Here is a 17,295-nt window from a genome sequence, read left to right as displayed (position 1 = left end):
TGCAGCAACAACTTTTGGCAATTTGTGTACTCTGCTTAATTCTGTTCATTGCCTTAACCTTGAAGTGGTTTGGAACAAAGGTTTTCTATTGTTTATGTATACATACATATATGTACATAAGTATTTTGGGGATTCACTGGACGCTTAAATTTTAAATTTTAAAATAAAATAAAAAAAATATATTTTGCGCTTAAATTTTAAATTTTAAAATAAAATAAAAAAAATATATTTTTGCACTTTCAGCTGTAACATACTTTATTTTTTGTAAAAGCTTACTAAAAGTCAAAGGGTCAGATAGGTTGAGGCTTTTGATAAGTCTAATTCGGTTTATTAAGATTATAAATTTCCTTATATACACGTTACCCATAATACGCATAATTATATTAGATTCGTTGAAAAGTTTGTAACAGGTAGACGGACGTGTTTCCGATCCTATAAGATCAATAGTCGAGTCGATCTGGCATTGTTCGTATGTCTGTCCGTAAGAACGTCGAGATCTCAGGAACTATAAAATCTAGAAAGTTGAGTGCTTTATGCAGACTCCAAAAAGTGGGCGTTTTGTGGGCATTAGAGCGGGCGTGGCAAAAAGTTTTTTTGCATATCGATAAAAATTTACAAGACCAACAAATAAAAAATACAGTATAATCCGGTTATAACGACTCCGCTTATAGCGTCAGCCGGTTATTGCGACAGAAACTCGATGGCTTGGTTGGTCCCCATACAAAGTTATATGAAAGGACCTCCGGTTAGTACGTCTCCGCTTTTAGCGAACTTACAAATTTGTATTCTCGCACTTTCTCTATTAAGGTGACGCGTGTCTGATAGTCGACACACTCGAATGTGAGATTAAAATTACATTCTAAAATAAATTTCATCCAGTTGTTCTACACAACTTTTAATTGTTCAAAATCTAGATTACTAATGCATCTTGAAGACCAGTCCATTTAAAGTCATATAGTAGGTATGCGTATAATAAGTGTGTAGCCTAGCCAAACGAGATGCATCCTCACCAAAAAATGGTAGCAGATCTAGGCGGGCAATTGCGGACAAGCTCCACCTTCTTCACACCTAACAGCCTAAGCACAAGAAACACGCTGCAACAAGTATATACGCTAAGTATATATAATACAAGTAACACGACCACCAGATATACCACCAGATTTTCACACTGCACAATAGTGCATTGCACATGACGGAGACACGAGCGCAAAACTGCAAGCTTCTCCATTGGCAATCAGCTGCGGCGCCATTGGCTGACTCGTTGTTGGACGCCATTCAAATATAAATAGAAACTGAAATATCATTCTCCCCTTTAGGCAGACGGCGACTTGTGGGTGGGGAAACTGCTGCAGCTGGAGACGGGCTCGTTGACAACTTTCACTTCAAGCGCAGCCTGAGCCAGAAATTTCGCTGGCGATTAGTGGTTGAAAAATGGAGTTCAAAAGTACTTACAGTCGATCTTCAATACCCGCATTAGTGCACAAGTCAATTTAGATTTATATGCATCTAAAACTAATAATTATTGTTGTGTAAGGACCTGGGGATGGATACGGAAGTATTTCGTATTGGTACTGAAAATCTTATAATTTTGGTGTTGCACGGTCAGATATATTTACAAAAATTATATTAAAAACTTTTCAGATCTCACTAAATAAAAAGTTATTAAAAATTTGAGGGTTACAGACATATAATAAGCGTATAATAAGGTCAGAACCTGTAGAAGTCGTTTCAATTCCAGAGATATGCCGTATTTTCTGAAATTAGTTATTATCTTTTCAAAATGGAACGTCGAATAAACGTCGATATCTCAGGCTAAAAGCTAGAAAGTTGAGGTTAAGCATACAGCCTTCAGAAACATAGACGCAGCGCAGCTGGCAGGCCCACTCTAACGCCCACAAACCGCCTCCAACTGTCGGTGTTGAAATTTTTCCTTCGCGGTTCTTTTGACTCTCATGTTTTTCTTCTTTAATGAGTGCTTCAGGTCAAGACGCAGTTTCGGTGCGTGACATGTCAAACACTATATGTGTATAATTTGGGTCCCTTTTAGGGAAAAGATATTGGATAATGAAAAACGCTCAGAACGAGCGGCTCAAGTTGTATAATTAAACTTGTTTAGATATATAATTGTAAAGTTTTAGTTGCACCTTAAATCCTGAACATATGCTATATATAATGAAGGAAACATTTGAGATTTATCTACAAATTTCAAACCCTTTTCAATGCCATATTTCACTATATAAGAACAACTATATGTAAGACAACTATTTCTTTCACGATAAAATAATACTGCCTGATTTCTTGAGTTTTCCTCGAACTTCTAAGATCTAGTTATTTCTAGAGACTCTAATGTTTTACGATGTACAAAACACATCTGTCTCCCAAAATTTCTTCTTTGAGCTTAATCCATGTAATTTATAATTTCAGCCTTGATAAATAACAGATCAAGAAAAGGGAAGGCTATTTTCTAAACCAATTTTATCTGTAGAGAACCGGTTATAAGCCAGGCAATTCCGCCAACAAAACATTAAGAGCTTATGGATAGTGTAACGAGGAATCGAAATGGAAGACGACAACGAACGCATAAATTGCAGATGCTGTTGCTCTGCCAATGAAGCGCAGCAACTCGCAAATAGCAGCGCACCAGTACTACGTACATACTTGTGCCTGAGTTTAATGGAGCTTGGATCTTTTTGGCGTCGTTTTACTCAATAGCCGACTCCCGATAATGGATTTCCAATTTATTGTTCATTACTTTCTTGAACAGCGTTCAAAATAAAATATTGAAAACAAATCAATATATAAATAATAGTAAAGGGAACGTAATTTTTAGTACATAGTACATAGAAACTAAAGCTTTTATTGTTTTAACAAATTTAAAAATACAAACAACGTTTTTAAATAACCTTCAGCTTCCCGTCCGTATGAACGTTGATATCTCGCAGCTATAAAAGTTAGGGCCAGTATATAGCACCCTTTACGTATATAAGAATAGCTCTTATATCGTATAGTGATTCCGACTTAAAAAGAAAGATTTATGCAGATTTGTTCAAAACTGATCGACTGCCTTTCGTAGAAACGGATGGGTGACGGTCGGACAGATGATCAAGCTTATATATAATCGATATGGGAGCTTAGAATTTTTGAAATTGGTAAAGCAGTTTTGACGTCTCTTTCTAACAATGTATACAATGAAACAATTTTAACTTAAAACACTTTTGTTTTAGACTAACATGTCTCGTAAGTGTCCCGGGATTTCTTTTAGCACCCTTATATAAAAGAAAAATGTTTATTTGGCTATTGATAAATCATACATTGATACAAAAGCCGTGGAAATGGGGCATGGTGGATCAGTCAACAGGCACCATGCGGGTATACATGTATGTCTGCGCCCTACCCGCGTCTGCGTTTTGCTTGTGTTGCGCGAGGCGTACGCTCTACAAGACCTTGATCCCGCATTAAAAAGTTGGCACGTCGCCGTCACCGCCGTTAAACAACAAAAATAACGCGGCACAAAGATAAAACCGAACCGAAACCAAAAACGAAAGGCACGAGAACCAGGGAGACAAGTGAGTCAAGTCAGACCGGCAAGGCATGACAACAAAGAAGGAAACATGTGGACAGTCGCTTTGTGGGTAGCCAGGCGGTACTGGAGGAATTTGGCGGCGAGAGGAACTCGCCTGCCTCGCATGCGGTGTGCATTTATGCGCCACTCCTCCCAATCAGCCGTTGGTGATCTTCATTGTTTTTAATTTGCCTGGCATTTTTGCTAATGTCGTCGGTCTTTTACTTTTTGTGGGTTTGAAGTTAGGTTGGGAGTTGGATGGATGTGTTTTGCATGCCAACCGACCACATAGCAACATAGTTGATTTTTCTATTGGCGGTTAATAGAAATTGTGGACCTATTGAACCAATCTTCTTGATACATCTTTGAATAATTACCTTTTATCTTTCAGTTGAACCAAAGGAAATTCGCATCAATTAAAATATCTTTGAAACCAATTTTAAACCAACAAAGGAGAGGGTAACATTTTATTTTAAAGAAAAAAGAAGTTTATAAACTTAAATAAATAAATGAAACACTTAAGAAGAAAGGAATTTAAAATTGAATCAACATGAAAAGAAACAAATAACCAGCAGATACCACAGTGGCGAAAAGACCCACATAGAAAGTCAAGAAACCCCTTTATAATGTGCATCAAAAGTGATTAAAGGGAGACTTTGAAATAGTTTAAAACGCCATTAAAGCCACAGGCACAAACAACTAATAATCTGAGAAAGCAGAAGCCCTTTCCTGAACACTTACCAATTGAACAGTGAATCAAGCAATGGCCATCAACTTTTCGGCTTCCTTTGCTGCTTGCATAGCAGCCGGATTGAAGGTGCCGCGCCAGATTATGTACTGCATCACCCAGGACACGGGCCAGCCATACGTGCTCTATAAGGACTCGCAGGACGCTGAACGGAACCCCGGTGCCATAGGTGCCAGTCCCGCCCAGTGGGGCAGCGAGATGTACCCTAACATCCAGCAGCAGGCCCAGCAGCACCTAACCGCCCAGCAACAACAGCAGCAAAACGCGGCGCAGGCAGCAGCCCAGGCGGCAGCTGTGGCCGCGGCAGCGGGACAGCCCCAAAGTCCGCCGGTTGGCGGTCAGGAGGCCCGCGACAACGGCAGCGGCGACGGCCGCCAGCAACAGGTGTCGCCTTCCTCAAGCCCGTATCCTTCTGTCCAGCAGCAGCAGCGAGCAAACGGGGCAGGCGACGAGGACCCCATGAACCACCAGGTAGGCTTTATTTTCAGTTGCATATTTGAACAACGGCTTGACTAACGTCTTTGAACTTCTTATAGCTCGCCAACCAGCAAAACCCGACTCCCAATCAAAGCCAAAGCAGCAATGACCCCCAGCACTCGGGATCCAACGCGGGCGAGTCGGGCAACCCGCACGTCCAGCAAAATGGCGGAACGCAAGGCGACCCCGCCAACAGTTTTCAGACTTCGGACTATTATGCCCCCCGCCACGCGGCACCGCAAGGAGGGATGCTGGCACCGCCTGGATTCCCGCCGCTTCATTATCTTAACAAGGGCGTTTTGCCAATAGAACAGTCTGGCGGAGGCGGTGGGGGCGGAGGGGGTGAGGCCTACGCGCTTCCCGAACTGCTTCCGGCGCAGCAGAACGGCCAGCAGAACTCCGGACCGGCGAACACCAATGCCAATGAAGGCGGTGCGGGAGCCAATGGGAGCGGAGGAGTAGGCGGTGCCACGGGAGTAGGATCGGTGGGCGTGACAAGCGGCGGAAGGACGGGCAACGGACCAGGACGCCCGCACAAGAACAAGCCTCACAGCGATCTACGGCTGTTCAAGTGCCTCACCTGCGGCAAGGACTTCAAGCAGAAGAGCACGTTGCTGCAGCATGACCGCATCCACACGGACGCACGTCCCTTCCCGTGCTCCGAGTGCGGCAAGCGCTTTCGCCAGCAGTCGCACCTTACACAGCATTTGCGCATCCATGCCAACGAAAAGCCCTTCACCTGCCCATATTGCTCGCGCAGCTTCCGGCAGCGCGCCATTCTCAACCAGCACATACGCATCCATTCGGGTGAGAAGCCCTTCGCCTGCCCCGAGTGCGGCAAGCACTTTCGCCAGAAAGCCATCCTCAATCAGCATGTGCGCACCCACCAAGGCGAGCGACAGATACAGATAAATTACATACCGATGCAGATGCAGATACAGATTCGAATAGTTTATGAGATAGGAGTAGTGCTAGATCAGACACCGGTTAGCCAGCTGATTCACAAGCTTGGCTTATCTCATTCCCTTTGGCACCCGATTTCCCTGCAAAATTTTGTTCCCTATGCAATTAAGCGAACTTTTTGGCCGAATATCGAAATTGTCCCTATTGAATTACCTATTTGGCATGTGGACTCGCTGAGCGTAAAAACGGAAAGCGAACAGCTTTGAAACCAATTTAATTCAGGAGAGCAAGGTTCCAACTTTTCTATCGTCTCAGCCAGTCGGCAGCCAGAAAAATTCGACCGTTAACAAGTTGAGAGCTAGGCAGTTCTTTCGATAATTTGTATCTCGGCTGCGCGCCAAGTTTAAGCGCTGCTAACAGTACCTTTCTTTCGCTTGATTACTTCCATGTGACACTGCTGATCAACACGTCCCCCACACAGACGTCTCGCCACACCTTATTTTCAAGAACGGGCCGCACCCGACCCTATGGCCCTCGGATGTACCCTTCCCTGGCGAGGACAACGACACAAAGGGGGATATCGCCGGCACGGGCGGCGGCTACCACGACGAGGACTCCCAAGGAACACCTGATGGCAGCGGTGGCATGCACTACCCCTCATACTTCAAGGACGGCAAGGGTGAGTACTCCTGTCAGGCGCTTTTGGAGGCGGCTACCTTCTAATCAGATCCTCGCACAGGCCAAAAGATACTGCCTGAGGTGCTGCAGCATATCGGTGTGAGACCGGCAAACATGCCGCTCTACGTACGGTGCCCCATCTGCGACAAGGAGTTTAAACAAAAGACAACGCTGTTGCAGCACGGTTGCATCCACATTGAGTCACGGCCGTACCCCTGCCCGGAGTGCGGGAAGCGTTTCCGACAGCAGTCGCATCTCACGCAGCACCTGCGTATCCACACCAACGAGAAGCCCTTCGGCTGCATGTACTGTCCACGGTTCTTCCGCCAGCGGACTATTCTTAATCAGCACTTGCGCATCCATACCGGCGAAAAGCCGTACAAATGCGGTCAGTGCGGCAAGGACTTCCGTCAGAAGGCCATCCTGGACCAACACACGCGCACCCACCAGGTAGTTGTAGCCTGGCCTTAGTCTGCTTAGGCTCGATTTCTCAAAATCAATTTAAGTGGAGAACGCAAATTTAAAATTTCAAAATTGTAAGCCTCAATGACCTCGATGATCTTAATGCTTATAGACAAGTATATCAAACCCTCGAAAACTTACATTTTGCACAGTTTACTGAACTTTTTTCACATCCTTCTATAACTTTTTCTAAATCACAAGGAAACCCAAAGAACCCAATTTTAATTATTAAAAAAAAAATAAGATTGTTTTATATATTAATTTATAAATTATTTTATAAATTATATTAGTTGGCCCTTTTCGAGATCGTACTAAAATTTCGTGAAATTGAGAAATCGTTCCTGGATGAACTACTCTAGTCAGAGCTCTAACCCATCAATTTACTTTCACACGCAGGGTGATCGTCCATTCTGTTGTCCGATGCCGAATTGCCGTCGGCGCTTTGCTACGGAGAACGAGGTTACCAAGCACATCGACAACCACATGAACCCCAACACCACAAAGGTGCGCCGACAGCAACAGCAACAGCAGCAGCATCAACAGCAGCAACAGCAGCAGCAACAACAGCAACAGCAGCAGCAGAACAACGCTGTCACCCAGGTGGCCAATCACCTAATGAACGATGCCAAGAGCCTGGCGGCCCAGCAGTTTCTCAACAACAATAACCCATCGACAGTAGACAACAAGGCCAACATCCTTCCGGTGCGCAGTATAGCATCCAACGCTGCGGCAGCCGCGGTTGTGCAGCAGTCGGTGGTAAAGAACGAGCTCTATTTTCCGCAGTGCTACGGACCACCCTTTCAGCATCCCTTCCAGGCACACCAGCAGCAGGCCCAGCAGGCCCAGCAGCCCAGCGTGGCTCACGCAAACGGAGGACCCACTCCGCCCGTAACTGTGACGGTGGCCAATACGGTGGCATCTGGCGTGGTGGTTCAGCAGAATGGCTCTGCCTCTGTGGTGGCCCAGTGACATCCCACCACTGCAGCAACTGGGGCACAACAACAGCAGCAACAGCAGCCGTCGGCACCGCAGCAGCAACACCATCCGCCGCCACCTCCGCCCACGTCGTCCGCGCATCACATTGCAGCAGCGGCCGCCACTGTCACCGCGGTCACACCCTCATCCGCCCACGGCTCACCAGTTGCGGCGCCACAGACTGTGACGCTTTCGATCACGCTGCCGCCGCCACCGGCCCCTCATACGGTCCACCCGGGTCACCCAGGACATCCAGGCCACTCGGGCGTGGCTAACGGAGTAGCGCCTCCGCCGCCAACTCTATCACACGCGATTCCCATTCATCCACACATACACTCTATATTCGGATCTCTATGATGTCATCAGTAAGAGAGACTAGAGCAGGAGGCGAGAATTCAAAGTTGAGGAACACAAACTATTCATCATATTTCTTAGGTTCGATTAGTTCTTTAGTATTAGACGCAAAACAAATTCTCCTAGTTTTTAAAGCTAATCTTAAAACCACAAAATACAGTTTGGCTATGGCAAACAAACGAACCGAGAGGAGCTGAACAGAACGCAAACAGGACGAGTACTAGTCTTTTTGAAAAGGACTCTAAACTCCTTTGAAATAAACCATGAACATGAAATGCAAATGGGGAATGTGTAAGAGAAGTAATGAGCAGAATAAAGGAGAAACGAGAGCCAAAACACAACGTTATACGATTTCTATTTGTTTTAGTACCCCAACAACTTTTAAGACTACAAATACATAAAATATTTATATACACACAAGCACATGGACACTTAAGAACAGTCGAATTTCGTAACCCTTAATTTTGGATACAATCGATCGAGGATATACGAATTAGGCGTAATACTACGATAGCTCCGATACAATGAGTAACATGTGACGTGATAGAAAGGGCAGCTATTTGGGGTGCAGGTGGGAGGGGGAAAGTTCTGATGGGAAAAAAGAAGATGGGGATACGAAGGCGTTGGCGATGAATTAATAATTTTCGTAGCAGCATCTAAATTTTAGCTCTATACTTTAGATATTTCGATGTATTGGAGTTTTTGTTTATAAGCATGATCGAATTACGCTGGGGAACAGCTTGGCTAAGCCAAGGGGATCCGCCAAGACCACCAAACTCTGATTAGAAATTTCTTTTTCATTTCAATTGATATGTGATTTTTAAAGTGTATATATGAATACTGGAATGCAATTTAATGATACGATAAATCAAGAATATGTTATAAAACCTTAAGTAAATTGACCTAGGATTCATTTGTTGTCTTCCCCAACTAATTATGTGTAATTTATGTTGAGTTTTTATTTAGTAATTAGGCATGCATATGTTTAACCCAAATATGTCCACACTGTTGCACACACAAGGCAGACAAAAGGAATAAGCTGGAACATCTTGTTTAGCAAGCAGGCAAATTCGAAAGTGACTCTTCAGGTGCCATACACAAACATAATTAATAGTCAAAATATTATGAGTAAACACGTACCAATCCTCCAACCTTTACTCAGAATAACCTACCGTATTGAAGACCCGATCCCCACCATCTAAGTTCTTCCCTGCCAACTGTGTGGATATAATCGACAAATTTAGTTTCTTAATAAATTTTCCAATGTACCGTCAAAGCATTTATAACTGTAATTGATATTTAGAATATGTTTCCTAAAAAGTATACATATTTTGTGTAAAAGTATATATACATATTTATGTAGAAGTATACATATTTTATGTATATATTCAGTTAGGCGTTTCACCTTATCAAGTATCTACTCATTATTTTATAAATTTAATATTTAGTCAATTAAGTTTCTATTGCAATCAAAGCAAGTGCTCCGAATACGATTTGTTTTCACTGTTTTAAATTTAAAGTTTATCAATTATGTTTGGATATTTTATTTAATTATTTCAATAAAACAACTATATGATTTATCAAACTTTATTTTGCAATTTTTTTTATTTCCCTTTATCCTTCCCGAGGTCTATTTCTTATGATTTCCTTTCTTAAAGGGGCAACTCAGAAAATTCTGGCATTATATAAATCTACGACTTTTCGGCTTGGGCAAACGTCTGGTTTTTGTGATACGAGTGTCGCTGCAAAAGTTTCGGCAAGAATGGTTTATTCAAAATTGTACATAGAATGTTTTGGCAAATATTAAATGTAAATCTACCAGCAAAAGTTTTATTAAAAGTTTGATCAAATTGTTTGACATTGTAAAGTATAAAATAACGCCTACGATTACGGTAAATTTAGTCAAAATTTTAAAATCACTTTTTAGGCCTATAAAAATTGCACATCTAAACTAAAATTGAGAGCGGATCAATACGAATACTACAAAAATATTGCATGCTCCGGCACAGGCAACTAACATCCAAAACTTGATATGGAACCCAATATGGTGGCTTTTATTGGAATTAGACAAAACGGACTTGATCAGAATTATCAGCATGATTTGCAATAAAAACACAATGTTTAACTCTAAGCTGTAGCAAACCTTTAGGCCTTTTAGACAAAATTTTATTAATCCTTTCGGCTTTAAAAAAATCGAAAATGTAAAATCGATGAAATGAAAATACGACGAAAACACACAAGAACCTTTTGGCTTTAAATCAAAATTATTTTTAGTTTTAGTTAAAAAAAAATTAAAATGTTTATGAGAACGTTTATATCAAAGAAAATTATGGCAAATTATGCTATAATTCCAATAAAAGCAAAATTTAGACTGAATGTCGCTGTGATAAATGCAAATTAAAAACAAACCTAAACGTAAAACTTTTGTACATTTTAGGCATTAACGCAAAATTTAAAGCATACTCTTAATCAAAAATAAAATCATAAATTTAGGCGGAACAAAATCTAGCATAAAGACAGAGACTAAGAACAAAATTTTAAATGCTCCAAAATTATTTTGCAGAACATCCCGGGACTACAAATTGTTCTACCATGTTCTGTAAATTGCGAAATTTTTCCAAATTCTTATTTTTAAATATAATTTGGATTTTATTTACATCATTGGTTGGTTTTTGTATTGTTTATTTATTTTAATAGTTGCTGACCAAACTAAATAGAAAACATGAGTTATAAGAAAGCTGCACAATGAAGTACACCAACTGCTTCAGTGGAACATGCTCTTAGAATTCTTCTAAGAAGCATCAGTCAGTAAAGACCGAAGATCACACCGGCCGTGACAAACATAGAAATTGCATTCTAAGCTATATGAGAATGTCTAAGATGGGGAAATATTTGAGATGACTCAAGCCTAGAATGACAAAGGGGCTAAAACTTGACAACCCGAATAGACCAGACCAAAACAGAACAGAATCATATTAATGTAAATCCCGGATTAACCGTCGAAGGAAATAAATGCTACAGATAATAACTGAGAAAGAGATAGGAAAACCAATCAATGTTACAAGCATACCTAACAAAAAACAATAGCCCAATTTAAATAACCAAGAGTACAAATACAAGTAATTTTTATAGCAGAAATTTTAAAAGCAGTATCAAAGAGCCATAATAATTAAACCTAAGTAACATGTAACCATCCCAAGAAACACAATCACTCAAGATAACGGAGGCAAGGAAAAATATTAAACTTGGCACATCAAAATCGACAAAGAAAAATCAGACATGACAAAAGTAAATTTATCTAGACTCTGCGTTTTGATACGAAATCATGGCACCCTGAAAATCCAAAACGAACAACCAAAGTGAAGAACACATGAAAAATCCTTTCTTCTTAAAAATTAAACAAATTATAATACCAATAAATAATAAATATACACGTCAGGATAATATTTGAGAATAATTCAAAAGTGATTACTTTTCAGGCTTACATTGCCAGCTTACATTTCCGACTCAGAAAATACATACCAAGCTTAATACCAGATACAAGCAATATTAATAAAAAAAATGCCCACAACCAACATGCAAACATCAATGAAGCAAACTCAACACAAAAACTGTTAGGGATAGTTAGGGCAGTGTAATCTTAGGAAAACACAGTCCTTCATCCCAAAATTTCCAGAAGCGAATGCATTATAATTGAGTACAGCATTTTGCAATAGTGATAATAGTTTTTAAGTCAACCACCAAGCATAAAAGCATCCAACAAACAAAATATAATTCAAGAGAATCAGCTAACAAGGTTTAAAAAAAAAATAGACAAATACACATTGAAATAGAAATTAAAATAAAATTGAATCTGATTGAGAACTTGATGAGAATAAAAATAATAATATCTAAAAACATACAAAAGCCCATTCAACATCTTTTTGATTTGATTTGAGATTGTAAAGATTGTAACCACAAAGCGTACGGATTCATTTCGAGTTACAAAAATATTTTTAGTTCAATTACCAAATATCCAAAAGGGAAGCGATTACCTATCAAGAAAATGGGTTGATGTCACTCAAAATAATAAATAATATAAATCAAATTCAAAAGCAAAAGGAAAATGAAAAGCAAAAATAAAACAATTACAAAAAACAAAGAAAATAGCGTATAGCATATGGAAAACCCTAAACTCTTAAATTATATGTATGGTGTATTATATTTTTAAACCTATTTAAGGCATACTCTCTATATATATATGAAATATCTACTTATATTTAACGTAACCCTTAAAAGTTTGTGACAGCAGCAAGATGCGTAAATAGAAGGAATTACACACTTATATTGAACGCCAGTTAAAAAACTAATAACAGATCACAGAAATTCAACCACACCTTGTTTTTGGCTTAAAAGTGAATTAAAATGACGAAATGAAATCCAAAACAAAACAACAATAGCCTCGTTAGTTGTTAACTACGCCTATGGCGATATTGATAAAAACTCTATATTGAAATTATTGCAAAAAATCTGAACGAACAAGGCATAGAAAGTAGTGTATTCAGTGTCCTAAAAGTGGTGAAAAAATTACTCTTCTTTTAAAGTAAGCTGTAAAGATCAAGAAAAGATACGCAACCTAATCATATAGCTAAAACTTCTAGCGAACAATTAAAGTGAAGTTCTGTTGGAATCTTGGCGAAAAGCAAGAACCACTTGTAAAGTCATCGTTTTAAATTTGTAAGGCAATGGCCCCAAACTCATTCTATGCCTATGAGTACGTTCACTTTTTGCAATATACACCATGTGCCCATAGAACAAGTAATTTATTGCAAACAGAAATCAAATATATTATTTATATTATATACGAAGTTGTTTTTGCAACAGGAACAAACCACAAACCGAAAGAAATAGTACCGAAAATATTTTACAGAAATTTTACAAGCAAACGAAACAAGTAAATACAGCTCTTAAATAAATAGGAAACAGAATGTCAGCAAACACAAGCCGTGGTACTAAAATAAACCAATCAGACAGCATACAACTGAGAAAAACAGCAAAAAAAATAGTAAAAGTCGACGAAAACGCCGAAAAACAAACTAAAAGGAGAATATATAGTAACATTTACTTACAGACATTAAAGTGTATTCCATTAAGTGTTAAGTAAAGTATGCAACTGAAAAACTAATTTTAAAACGTTCGCTTGCCTGCGAGCGAAGAAGAGATACCCAATCATCACAATCGATGAAATACGATAAGTTCAATATCCCCATGGATGGATCAGATTAAAGAAAGAACCGAACACAATTTGTTATGTTGGAATTACTTTTATATATACGTTTGTAATTATTATGAACGATTGACAGGGACTACAATTTAATAACTACCATAGAAATACTAACTGAGCAGTGTCAATAGAAACAAATTTTATTTATGCAAATATCAGCGTCCGCCCCGAAAGCGAGCAGGAATGCACTTATTGTTAATTGTAACTCAACTGAAACTGTACATAAGCAATCACAAACTGCAACTGCAAATGCAATAGTACCATCGTAAGTAAATCAATTATTTCACTAATTTTGCTAACAAATAGCTAATGCAACAAGAAAACGAAGATTACAGATCACCGATCACCACAAGAACGACAGTCGTTCAGCTGAATGAAGAAGGTACGATCGAGTTTCAAAAATGTTCGCTATGAGTTAATCAGCTGAAAACGACATATCCATTCAGAAATACTGACCACTGCTACCATAGCCGATTACGTTTTTGTGAAACACCCAGAACAAACTTTAATTTATTTTTATCAGAAAGTGAGAATTTCAAACAGCAAACTTTTTAATCAAAACCTTAAGCCGAATCAAAACCAAAATAGAATCAAACGAAGCAATAGTGATACTATACTACCAGGATCAGGACGAGTACCTGCCCTGGGCCAGCCAATAGCCAATAGCTTGATACAAGTAAATAACAATAAACCGAACAAATCTTTTAATTTACAAGATATACAACAAATGCAACGGATACCGCAGCAGCAACCATAGTACAATAATAACACATTTTTCTTATCGACCGACTTTTATACAACCGACAGGAACAACATAACCCAATTGAAAAATAATAAAAAAGCAGCAGAAGATGAGAATAGAAGTTATGATGGCGGATAGCAAGATACAAAGCCGATTGAACTGAATCCAAAATGATTACCGAAATAGCGACAGAGGCAATTTTAAGTATACCACAAACGTAAAGCAAAAAAAAGGTTAATACCTATATACATATATTTTTTAAAAAGGCAAATGTAAAACCGAGAGCAGAAGTAACAATAGCTAAAAGTTGTTAAGCATTTTAATATTTGAGTTTGTATCATTTTGAATCGATAAAATGTATAAACCAAGTTATACATATAAATACAAAATCTATGCAGTGAAAATCAAAATAAACGAATATAAATCTTTTTTATATTACAAGAAACAAACTAGAACAAAAATCTCACTTTCCTGGTAAAAATTGAATTAATTGGTACAAAAATAATAAAAACAGATTGCACCTAAACAATAAAACTGGCTTACCGACATCAATACCAACACATGATGTAAAAATTTTGTTCGCATTTTGTACAATCTTCAGTATAATTTTATAATCTAAACCAATCATATTTTGATAGTTAAATTGTTGATTTAGTTTTACACTTCCAACTACAACAACCGGAACAAACGGATAGGATTTTCATAAGATATAACACCCCTGGCAAATATTTCGAATGCTTAAATCATATTCTTTTCGGCTGAATCAAAAATGAGGTTCATGAGGTTCATGACATACCATATACAAATTTGCATAAAAATAAATGTTTCTCTAAACTATTCAGAAAACATATTCTACATTACAATCTAGAGAGGAACTTAAAAAGAAAACATTGTAAACCTTACGAATAAAAGTTTGGCAACAAAAACTTGTTTTCAATCGAAAACCGAAGTCTTTAGATATCAAAATCTGAAAAAGAAATGGTGACTAAACTACTGGCATTGATACAAGTAACACATCGAAATTATAAATATATTGATGTATACCTTCTCGGCGAAATTTCAAATAAAATTCTCGGAAAAACACTAATCTCGGTCATTGCAAAATTGATTGCATAAAACAATGTATATTCAAGTCTGGGCAACTATTTAAAGACAATTCACGTTTAATTCCATTTTTCGGAGCAACCAAAACCAAAAATTAAATTTAAGCCAAATGTATAAGCATCATTTTTTACATACAAATTAAGTAATAATACAATTAAATACTCTAGGTCTTTAAAGTAAGCAAAAATTATTTGAAAGAAAAGAGGACATCCAAAAAGCGATAAGCAACTTTGAGCCTGATCGAAAAGTAAAATTTTAGAAGGAAAACGAAAAATGAATAAGGAAAGTTCACACGAAAATAAAAACTACTAACTCCAAAAAAACATAAAATTCAAAATTATAATTGTTATAAGCAAATAAAAGCACAATATATGCAAACATATATCCAGAAAATTCATTACACCAGCCAAACTATAAGTAATCCCTAAGATTACATATACAAAAAGGAAACACCATGGGACACGCAACTACCACCAAATTACACACTAACATTATCCACCACACACTCACCCCCACACAACTTCCATTGGTTTAGATTTTAAGCATCATTTTAAACTTAATCGTCAGCCAAAAAATGAAGAAAAACACAAAAAGAATCCTATCATGGCAGTCCAAAATTAATCGAACTCACAAAAAATAAATAAGATTTTAAGGCAAGCAAATATTACCGCGTCAAAAATTAAATATTTAAGCAAGTAAACTTATGCAAAATCTTGCGTCGTCTAGTTTAATGTCGTACATTTTACTTTTTGTAATAATTAATTAACATTTAAATATATATTCTGTAACAAACAAAAAAAAATGGTAAACGCAAAAGTATTGTAAACATCTATTAACTTACTAATTTCGAAAAGAAAGAAGAAACCAATTTAAAATAGCTCACCAAATATGAAAATGAAAAAATCAATGCTACGACGAGTGCAACAAAAAAAATCAAAGAATTTCTGGCATCCAAAATATAGAACTACTAAAATACGAACCCATATTATTATACAAGAAAATGATTTGAAATAAATTGAATCTTGTAATATAGGGAATGAGTTTTTTTGGGAACACGCTTGCAATTTTTATTTAAGTTATTTGTAGATTCCCATACGTAATCTGAGGAGAAAAGATAGTTATGGTAGCTAGCACGTCAAGTCAAACTTTACGACTCCGTCGTAGTCTGGACCAAATTCAAAGATGGATTTTTTTTCCCATGGGCGGTTAAAGCTGGCGGAGTAGGTGGTCTGCATGTTGCTAATCTCCTCCAGAATTTTCTCACACTTGAACCGAACGAGGTAGTTATGTGTCTTCGTGAGATTGCCGAAAGTCTGCAGTCTGTCCACGTCCGCCGGTTGCTTCGGAGGACCGCTTTTGTCCTTTTCCCCATTCGCATGTATAAGACGCAGTCGAGGAATCTCCTGAAACTCCAGGGTGTTGGTGGTTGTGAAGTTCCTTTTGAGTAGCTCTTCGTCCACCAGGTTCAAGCAAGATTGCCTGTTCCTTATAAAGTTCTGATAAGCCAACTTGCGATGATCCACAAACAAGGATACTGTCTCCGCGCCAACGAAGGGTGCAGTAGTGTATGTGTCGTGGCAGAGCGACCTATGGAGCTCGCATCCACTCACCCGGAGTCCTGGCAGGATGGCATTGCTTTGCTCCTCAACAGCGTAGCGACGCTCCGCCCAGTTTCCAATCAGCACCTCCTTGCCGTAAGGCGGCGAGGCCATATCGTCCGCCAGCGACTTTTGGCTGTTGCCATTCATCTCTCGCCAATACGAAAAAAGCTAAATCAAACAATGTATTTAATGTACAAGGTCGACTAATATATGTAACTAAATCAAAGGCTTGGCCTTCTTAGCTTACCAATAATTTTGGATTTGGCCCTTCCAAAAGTATAAACTATCAAGAAATAAAATTATAGATTATAGAAAATTTCCTCGACTATTAGATACCAATACTCAACTAGTGAAGGTGTGAGGGCGATGAAGGATGCTCACATCCGTTTGAAATATACTCAAAAAACAATATTTTGTTGCTGCTTT

The 17,295-nt window shown here is 38.6% G+C and overlaps 2 protein-coding genes across 7 annotated transcripts in view; one reads left to right on the top strand and one right to left on the bottom strand.

Annotated features, from left to right (window-relative positions):
- The window catches only part of LOC6535187 (zinc finger protein 768), a 27,837-nt gene extending 11,537 nt beyond the window's left edge, over positions 1-16,300 (top strand). The window contains exons 2-6 of one of the 5 annotated variants that reach the window (XM_039374886.2): positions 3,954-4,781; positions 4,847-5,594; positions 6,172-6,369; positions 6,418-6,821; positions 7,227-16,300. In XM_039374886.2, the coding sequence (XP_039230820.1) occupies positions 4,326-4,781; positions 4,847-5,594; positions 6,172-6,369; positions 6,418-6,821; positions 7,227-7,799 (2,379 nt within the window). In that variant the 5' untranslated portion in view covers positions 3,954-4,325 and the 3' untranslated portion in view covers positions 7,800-16,300. Of the gene's footprint in view, positions 1-3,953; positions 4,782-4,846; positions 5,679-6,171; positions 6,370-6,417; positions 6,822-7,226 lie in introns of all 5 variants that reach the window. The other 4 variants (XM_039374888.2, XM_039374885.2, XM_002095813.4 and 1 more) reach the window with 4 other exon arrangements.
- LOC6535186 lies at positions 16,273-17,295 on the bottom strand. 2 transcript variants are annotated; one of them, XM_002095812.4, is made up of 3 exons: positions 17,217-17,295; positions 17,117-17,152; positions 16,273-17,037 (listed from the first exon to the last, which is right to left on the bottom strand). In XM_002095812.4, exon 3 carries the CDS (start codon positions 17,014-17,016, stop codon positions 16,396-16,398), a length of 621 nt encoding a protein of 206 aa, XP_002095848.1. In that variant the 5' UTR covers positions 17,017-17,037; positions 17,117-17,152; positions 17,217-17,295; the 3' UTR covers positions 16,273-16,395. The 2 variants fall into 2 exon arrangements, with proteins under 2 accessions (XP_002095848.1, XP_039230823.1); XM_039374889.2 differs by lacking the exons at positions 17,117-17,152; positions 17,217-17,295 and having other exon boundaries at positions 16,273-16,747; positions 16,879-16,987.

Source organism: Drosophila yakuba, chromosome 3L (genome assembly GCF_016746365.2).
Source record: "Drosophila yakuba strain Tai18E2 chromosome 3L, Prin_Dyak_Tai18E2_2.1, whole genome shotgun sequence".
In the NCBI taxonomy this organism is placed as follows: domain Eukaryota; kingdom Metazoa; phylum Arthropoda; class Insecta; order Diptera; family Drosophilidae; genus Drosophila; species Drosophila yakuba.
This window is presented reverse-complemented; position numbering and strand designations above follow the sequence as displayed.

What these genes read in the sequence shown, in the direction of transcription:
- LOC6535186 (XM_002095812.4), bottom strand. Translation starts at nt 17,016, where the DNA reads ATGAATGGCAACAGCCAAAAGTCGCTGGCGGACGATATGGCCTCGCCG.